This window comes from Engraulis encrasicolus, chromosome 10 (assembly GCF_034702125.1).
Source record: "Engraulis encrasicolus isolate BLACKSEA-1 chromosome 10, IST_EnEncr_1.0, whole genome shotgun sequence".
NCBI classification, from domain to species: Eukaryota; Metazoa; Chordata; class Actinopteri; order Clupeiformes; family Engraulidae; genus Engraulis; species Engraulis encrasicolus.
Window position 1 is genome coordinate 48,609,143 of NC_085866.1, and position 9,001 is coordinate 48,618,143.

General features: G+C 47.7%; 1 protein-coding gene across 1 annotated transcript in view; it reads left to right on the forward strand.

Annotated features, from left to right (window-relative positions):
* LOC134457477 (NUAK family SNF1-like kinase 1) overlaps positions 1 to 8,967 on the forward strand; it is a 15,726-nt gene extending 6,759 nt beyond the window's left edge. The window contains exons 3-8 of the mRNA XM_063209485.1: positions 1 to 150; positions 6,064 to 6,129; positions 6,560 to 6,679; positions 6,903 to 7,035; positions 7,265 to 7,565; positions 8,889 to 8,967. The exon at positions 1 to 150 is cut by the window's left edge and continues 2 nt beyond it. Coding sequence (XP_063065555.1) covers positions 1 to 150; positions 6,064 to 6,129; positions 6,560 to 6,679; positions 6,903 to 7,035; positions 7,265 to 7,565; positions 8,889 to 8,967 — 849 coding nt within the window. The remainder of the gene's footprint in view (positions 151 to 6,063; positions 6,130 to 6,559; positions 6,680 to 6,902; positions 7,036 to 7,264; positions 7,566 to 8,888) is intronic.
* The last annotated feature ends 34 nt before the right edge of the window (positions 8,968 to 9,001 follow it).

The following is a 9,001-nucleotide window of genomic DNA, read 5'->3' on the forward strand; positions in this document are numbered from 1 at the left end:
TTTGAATGCCGTGACAAGATTGTGATAGTGATGGAGTATGCCAGTGGAGGGGAGCTGTATGACTATGTCCAGCAGAAACAGAGACTGACTGAGACAGAGGCCAGAAACCTCTTCAGACAGATCACATCCGCAGTGCACTACTGCCACAAGGTACTGTAAACTCTCCAGCCCGCCTAGCTCATCACATCAATACACACACATGTTGAATACTCTCCTGCCCACATGACCCAACGCATAAATTACACACACACACGTGCTGCTGTAAGCTTAACTCTCCTGCTCCATAGCATATCAAATAAACATACATTAAATATTTCCCCTGCTCAAATGTAGATGTGGGATTTTTCTCCGACGTCTAACCTTAATACCCACATGGCATGACAAAAATACCAGAAATCATCAAGACATACAGTATATAGTGTACATACCTCTATGTATACCCATTTGTATACCCAAGTCAATTACAAATATGCAGACTTTGCTGAATGTGAATTACAGAGAGTAGCTTAAGTGTCTGCTACTGTGTGCTAGAAATTTTAGCCCAGTTTCTTTGGTGCCAGCCAACCTTCTAAACACTCAGAAAAAAAAGAAAGAAAAAAAAGGTTTGGCTCATTTGGCTTTGTGTTGATGTCAGGGTCACATTTAAGCAGCAATACTAGAGTAAGCTGGAAACCAGCCTGCTATTTCATTCCAGACTGGGCACAGTCAAAGTCATGGTGACTTGCCAATGGTTGAAAGTCTATCCCCATTTAGCCTGGATATTTACAAAGATGGGGTTGGCGTATTTATTAGCAACAAGCAATAAATGTGCATGCACTTGAACTACGATACTCAAGAGAAGGGACGGACAGGCAGACATTGCTTCTGCTTCCATAAGAACAAGACTCCCCCCATAACATATTTCCATGTGATCAGCTTTTCCACAAAAATCCTTGGGACTTCAAATAGTACACAATCCATTGGTACACTACGGTACGAGTCGAGCACTCGTGTCAGATGAAGGTGAATATTGGCATTCTTGTGGCCTTAACCCCACACATTTATTACATTAACTTGCCGGCCCATGCAAATTCACTGGATGATCCTGTAATACTATCCTGTGTGTGCATAGCAGTGTGCTGGTCGCTGAGCCGGCTTAGATATGGCAACATCGCACACGTATCACATATCTACCTATAGCATAGAGGGGTAATACATGAGGGTGCAGACACACAAATAAGCTCCCATGCAAAAACCCAGAGGGTCTGAGTGTATCACAATAAACACCCAGGGACCATAACTCACTCCTAATGAGACCCCTGCCCGTTATACACATACCACGGTATACTTTTACACACACACACACACACACACACACACACACACACACACACACACACACACACACACACACACACACACACACACACACACACACACACACACACACACACACACACACTCTAATATTTCCAAATCTACTACAAAAAAGCCCTTAAGCTCTATTAGCGGGGTAAACAACTTGACTCGGTTAGTTGTTTACATCTTCCAAGGTCAGGGGAATTACAAGAGGGGGGTCTTAACCTCCAGACTTTACACACTGGCACAGTTCCCATGCCTTCAGGCCCTCCTCAGGGCACGTGCACCTTTCACAGCACGAGGTGTTTCGTTAGGCTTTATGACAGAAGACACTGGTGGTCACTACAATAAAGGACCTACAGCAGGGATGTCAACCCCAGGCCAGGAGGGAGGCAAATTTCACCTGTGAAATATTTTTTTTTGGCCTGCGAGATCATGTCAAATGTGTATAGTATTTACAGTTGGTCCACATACGGTACACTATTAATGTACAGCATAACAAGACTTGAACTTAAAATGTGGTGAGTCACAGCAGTATGAGTGGACCCAGGGCAATGAACCACACATTTGAGTGCACAGAATGTACAGAATATGCACATTTGACCTGACCATATAGTATGATGGGAAAGAGAGTATGTGTGAAATTTAACAACAGGTGAAAGATACATCTTGCTGATGCGCTGGGACACATCATCAGTGATGTGATTCCTGAGCTCATTGGGTGTTTCGGGTCTTTCAACATCATACACCCTCCCCCAGGCGACCCAACTGGAGTTGATCAGACTCCAGCCTGTGTCCCAGCAGCATTCGTCCACGGATCAGCCCTCTTGATCCAAAGCCATCTTGTGGCTCTTTCTGCGGCTTCAGTTGCAGACCTAATGGCCTTCCTCTTTGCCTCCCCGGTGAGGCCCAGCATGGTGAGGACTTTGCAGAGGGACCGCCCTGCAAATCCTCTGCATCCCACCTCCAGGGGTTCACAGCAGGTCTTCCAGCCTTGGCTTCTGCACTCCTCCACCAGCTCCTGGTACTTGGCACGCTTCCGCTCGTTTGCCTCCTCCATGCGTTCTTCCCAGGGCACTGTGAGTTCCAGAATGATCAATTGCTTGGTGGAATCAGAAACAATGATCATATCTGGTCGGAGCCGTGTCGATGTTATCCTGGCTGGGATCTTCAGCTGTTTGCCAAGGTCCACATCCAGCTGCCAGTCTGTGGCAGTGGTGAGGAGACCTGCCCTGGCCTCTGCTTGGGGAGTGGGCTTCTCTCCAGCTCTGTGGAACCTGATGGACTTTGGCTTGCTGTGGCCCTTGGTGGTATTGATGGCCTTGGCTATACTCTCAGCAACCGCCTTCAGCACCTGGTCGTGGCCAAGGGCTTTAGGGCAGCTACTGAGTAGATGTTCCAGGGATCCCCGTCCTGGACACAGGGGGCAGAATGGTGTCTCAGCTTTGCCCCAGATATGGAGGTTGGATGGACTGGGCAGGACATCGTAGACAGCTTGGACTAGGAACCTGATGTTAAGGGAGTCTGCTCTCCAGATGTTAGGCCATGTGATCTTCCGTTGTAGAACATTCTCCCATCTAGTCCATGCTCCTTGTTGTCCCATTCCCACCATCCTGCTGGCTCGTTCTTCCTCCACGCCTGCCCGCACTTCCTGCTGGATGAGGTTTTGCCGCTCTTTTCCCTGGACCTTGTCCACCCTGGTTGATGGGAAGTAGCCAATGCCTGCGCGCCCTGAGGCTATGGAACCGACCAGTACCTTCTGCCTCAGTCGCGACTCTGCCACTTCCAGAGCCTTGTCCGCCCTCCATTTACGCCCTGTCCGCACCTGGATACCAGCCGATGCCACCTTAACATCCCTGGATTCTCTGTACTGCAGGGCTTCTCGAGTTCTGGTTACCATGAACTCTTCAGTGAGTCCACTGAATGGAAGCTGCAGGGTGTTGCTACTGCCGTACAGGGCAGCACTGCTCAGGCTTCGGGGTAGGCCAAGCCATCTTCGCAAGTAGCTGCTGATCTTTCTCTCCATGGCCTCTACGGTTGTGATGGGTACTGCATACACTAGCAGAGGCCAGAGGATGCGGGGCAGGATGGAATGCTGGTAAATCCAGGCCTTGAATCTCCCTGGCAAGCCCGATCTGTCAACACACCTCAGCCATCCCTCAAGCTCCTTGCTGGTCCTCTGGATGGAAGATGAGTCTTTGAGGCTGCAATCAAAGTGCTTCCCAAGGCTCTTGACAGGCTGCTGTCTGATGGATGGGATAGTGGCTCCATCAAGAGAGAAGACGTACCTGTCTGTCACCTTTCCCTTCTTGAGCACCAGAGATCTTGATTTTGCAGGCTCAAAGCTCATCCTTGCCCATGTGATGAGCTTTTCTAGTCCTTGTAGAATCCATCTGCTGCCCAGGACAGATGTGGTGGTGACAGTTAGGTTGTCCATGAACACTCTTATCGGAGGCTGACGTACTCCGGATTTTGTCAGGGGTCCCCTGCACTCAACCTCTGCTGACTTGACGATCATGTTCATGGCCAGTGCAAACAGGATGACTGAGATTGTGCAGCCTGTTATGATGCCCTTCTCAAGTCGATGCCAGTCCGATGTACCTGACCCAGCGGTGACTCTTAACCTGAAGTTGCTGTAATAGTCCAGGATAAGGTCTATGACTTTGGTGGGAACGTGATGTTGCAGGAGGGCAACCTCGACAAGCTTGTGAGGTATGGAACCGTACGCATTGGCCAGGTCCAGCCACAGTACGGTTAGATCTCCTTTCCCTTCACGAGCCTCTCTGATGAGTTGTGTTACCACTCCTGTATGTTCCAGGCATCCAGGCACTCCAGGGATCCCACCCTTCTGAACAGAGGTGTCAATATAACTGTTCTTCAGAAGGAACTCAGTTAGTCGTCGAGACAAGACACTGAAGAAAATCTTGCCTTCGACGCTTAGCAGCGAGATCGTCCTAAACTGACTGATGTCCTTTGAGTCCTCTTCCTTCGGGATCCACACACCCTCTGCAGATCTCCACTGGCCAGCCACATGTCCCCTGCGCCAGATCACTCTCAACAGCTTCCAGAGATGTCGCAGCAGTTGTGGACACCGTTTGTACACAGTGTATGGAACACCGCTGGGGCCTGGGGCTGAGGCTGATCTGGCTCCCTTCACAACCTCCTGTATTTCAGCCCAGCTGGGCTCCCTCATCACAAACTCCACTGTCAGCGCTTGCGGGCTAATGAGGGTCCTCTGTGGTCCAAGCTCCTGATCCCTGTCTGGGTCACTGAGGTTGTTGTGCAGAAAGGTGTTTGCCTCTGCCATTGAGCACATGAGGACGCCACTCCGCTTATCACCAAGCAGCTTCTTGGTGAAGTTGAAGGGGTTGGAGATGAACGCAGCACGACTCCTTGCCCTCTCCTTTCTTCTCCTTCGATGCCCTTCTGCACGACGTAGCGTCATTAGCTTCTTCCTCAAGATGTTGCGAAGCTCTTCCAGGGGTTGTTTCTCCTCTTCACCTGCAACCTTGTACTGCTTCTTGAGAGTCCGCAGTTCTTGGCGCAGTTTATGGATCTGAGTAGCGCGGCGGTTCAGTGTGAATCTGGTCATGGGGTTCTTGCTCTCAATGAGGCCAAACCTCTCTGCTGCGTAGCTGACTATGATGGATGTCATGGTCTGGAGGCGTCTGTCCACTTCTCCCTTGGCGGTGGTTTCCAGGATCTGGCTTACATCTGTGTCGAACTGTGCCCATGCTGCCTGGCTGCTGGCTGAAGGCCACTTGATCCGCTTCTGATGGAATGACCTGCAAGGGTTCGGAGGCTCCACTGCTCGGAGGGGCTGGGCACTGTGGGGTGCTTCCTGGCCGGGCTCCTCCTGCGTCTCACCAGGACCAAGTCCTGTGCGTTGCTGTGTGTTCCCCTGGTCCCTGCATTTCATCCTGGCCAGATGTATTTTGAGGCCACGCGCGTTCTTGCACACTTTTCCGCAGATGCATTGTGCATTCGTAGTCGAGTTTCCATTGCCGAGTGTCGATGCCGTAAGGTCTGTCCGGATGGGGATCTCATTCTCCCCCCCTCTCGGGATCCCCTGGGGGTATATCTCAGAAGGCTTTTTCGTAGCAGATTTGGGTTTCCCCCTCACGGGGGACACAGGTTGGGGTGCTAACCCTTCCTGCCCCGGTTGCCGTCTTTCCGGGCTGTCAACTGTCTCTCCAGTTGTCACCAGACTGTCCCTGGTTGCCACCCAGTCTGTTCCTGAGTGTCACTGGCTAGGCCAGATTGACAGGTGAAAGATACATCTTGCTGATGCGCTGGGACACATCATCAGTATTAAGTGCATGCATGCAAAATTGTAGTCTTTTTTTTTTGTTTGGCCTGCGACTTTGTTCCAGATTTTGGCCCTCGGTCAATTCGTGTTTCACACCACTGACCTACCTGTACAGTATGCGATGCAGAAATGCAGTTATTTGACATGACTGAGAAGTCATGTGTCCAATGTGTATTTTGCTGCATCAGTGCTTCATGGCAGAAGATACTGGATGGTATTATTGGGCATCATAGGTCACCACATAAGAGGAAGAAAAAGAAAGCAGAATGTTATTTGACATGACTGAGACTGAGGCTGCACAGGTTATGTTTGTCTTTCAAAGTGGTATGGTTCCTCAGGGAATGGACAATAGTAGTATGCAATGCAGAAACTGCGATAACAGAGAGGTTGTGCACATTGTTTACCATATCTTTCAGAGTGGTGTGGTTCATCGAGACCTCAAACTAGAAAATATTCTACTGGACCACAGCCTGAATGTAAAGGTGAGTTAGTGTACATCAGGATGTCAAGAGGTACAACATGCTGTAAGTCTTCACCTCTGAGAAACACATGCAAACTTTAACCCATTTTAGCCTGTGGACACATGTACGCTGCATTCAGGCTCTTGAGAATTTTTTTTTTTAAATAATAAAATGTGGGTATGTTAGAGCTGAATGAACACATTCTAATGCAAAATGAGGATTCTAGCTTTTAAATGCAACTTATTTCATGTTTTTTATGAGCTTAGGACGCTGAAATATGCAGAATTTAATAGGCAGAGGGCACCCTTTCCCAAAAAGGGCTTAGGGTAAAATGGGTTAAAGCTCTTCTTAGGGCATGTTCTTATACCTGCACACTCCCTAAACATATTCAGACTTTAAAGCTCTTCTTAAGTTGAAAAGTAATGACATAGTATGCATATTCTTCTACCAGCTGGCTGACTTTGGCCTGTCAAACCACTACGAGAGAGGGAGGATGCTGGAAACCTTCTGTGGCAGTCCCCTCTACGCCTCACCTGAGATTATCAATGGACACCCCTACCAAGGCCCAGAGGTGACATTTTTGTATTGGTCACCAACATTCAGATAAATAAAGAATGTCCACCATTACGACGTGGACTGCAAATTGAATTGTAATCTATGATAAATGGAAATGGATGGGCACTTACACAAAGGCCCAGAGGTAACAGCCTACCGATTGTAGAAGTTAGATTAACGAAGATTGTTTAAAAAGAATGATCATAGGTTGAAATTGACATCATGTGCTCCTTGGTAAGGTGGACTGCTGGGCTCTGGGTGTGCTGCTCTACGCCATGGTCCATGGATCAATGCCGTTTGATGGGGCAAGCTACAATGGCCTCAGACACCAGATCAGACAGGGACACTACCGGAGACCTCAGCCTCCATCAGGTGACATGAACTACACATAAGACAATGGAGTTAATAATTCGCTATTAATAACATATTTCTATTAATTTTTGTTTGACAAAAAATGTACAATTAACTGACAAGTCATTATTTGATACCTGATCGTTTGCTGGATAATAGCCTTGTAAAATAAAGTGTATGAGGAGAGGTTAGTTGCTGCAGTAATCATACAAAGTTAACTGAACAATGAATTTGTTTCTCCCCTCCCCAGATGCCTGTGCCCTGATTGGCTGGATGCTAACGGTGAGGGTGGAGGACAGGGCAACTGTGGAGGATGTAGCCAATCACTGGTGGGTGAACTGTGGCTTTGACATGTCTGTTTGTGACTGTCCATCTGCCATGTCCATACATGTGCAGCCAAGCAAGAGGCCCCAAGTGGAAGATGACAGTGCCTCACCCTCTGCTAATGGTCAAACCAGGTCCAAACGCCTACTGTCCGATCCTCACATGAGGCTCTCCTTCCCCCCAAAACAGCCAACTGAAGAGCCTCTCTACTCCTCACTACCACATGGGTACCAAATGGATGAGCCTCGGTCTTCACAAAGCCCTTCTACCTCTCTTAGACCAACTGCAGCCTGTTCAGCACCCAAGAAAGGCATCCTTAAAAAAACGTATGAGAGAGCCAGTGCCACTTCAGAAAAACTGGATGCACCGCCTGATGTGTCCGCTCTCCATGGTGCTAGTACAGCCATGTATCAAATGGAAGGAGGTGACGGAGCAATGGCTGACAGGAGACGAAAGGGCATTCTAAAACGAAATGGGAAAATTGCTTCCAAGTCAAAGGCAACAGGATCAACACCACGTTATCCATCAACTCTTCCACCATCTCGCCCAGATTGTTTACGTTGTCATGATCCAGAGCTTATCAAACGTCATCAAATGGACATGGAGGTCACTCAGGAAGATGAACTATTAGAGAGATGAATCATGTTGGTCTTGTCCAAAGACTGTAATCAGGTGCTGCTTATCATATTTGTTTAGTAGTTACTGATAATATGTCAATGCAACCTAAAAGACAGGCCTCTACCTGTTACATACCAGTTGGACACAATGGAGATGCAGCCACTTTGGTCATCATTTTTCTTAGGGTGCAGAGGTGTCAAACAGGGGGGAAATAACATTGTTTAAAAAAAAAAAAAAAAAAAAAAAAAAAAAAAAAAAAAAAAACAGTTGCATACAGTTAAGTAGGTCTAACACATCATTGTCGGTTTCTAGTAGAACTTGTAATGACAGCTGACCAAAAGACTACTGCATGCTACAACCACAGTGTGTGCGATAGTGAAGCTTAGTGCCCGACTGGGCATGGCGAATGGTGCCGTTTGCAGAGCCTACTATCTCCAAAGTGTGTTGTTATTTTGTATCGAATTTTTGGAGAACCCATCCGTAGATAGGCCTTGGTGAACCTCACCACAGGACTAGGCCTATGTAGGCAACTCACTTAGATATTTGTTGACATTTATACTGTGAATTATTCGTGCTAACTAGCCCAATGAACTCCATCGTCGGACCAACCAACTTTGTGGCCTTCTTAAAGAGGTTAAACGAACGTTGTTTTTACGCTACACTGACAAAATGTTGCTGAATGAAACCTTTGTTCAAGTCAATCCAGCGTGCCAGTCAATCAGCCATCTCCGTTTCATGCTGTGCTACATATTAGCGTCAAATACTTTGAGGAAAAGCTCTCAGAGAACGTTTGCTAGGTTCACGTGAGCTATTATCCATACAACTACGCTTCAAGTTGAATTATCACGTTTAAAAGAACAGAAAAGCAACGATTAACTGTGTTTGGTTTTGTGTGGTCTTTTAAGCTGCTTTGCCTTTTTTGTTTCCTGCAGAGGCTTACCGTGTGCATTTCTGTTCTGTGGGGCAAGAAAGCTGACCTTGTCTGAGAACTTGAAGGAATTCAGTAGGTAGCTGCTAGCTGTTTATATCCTAAGGCTCTTTCTGT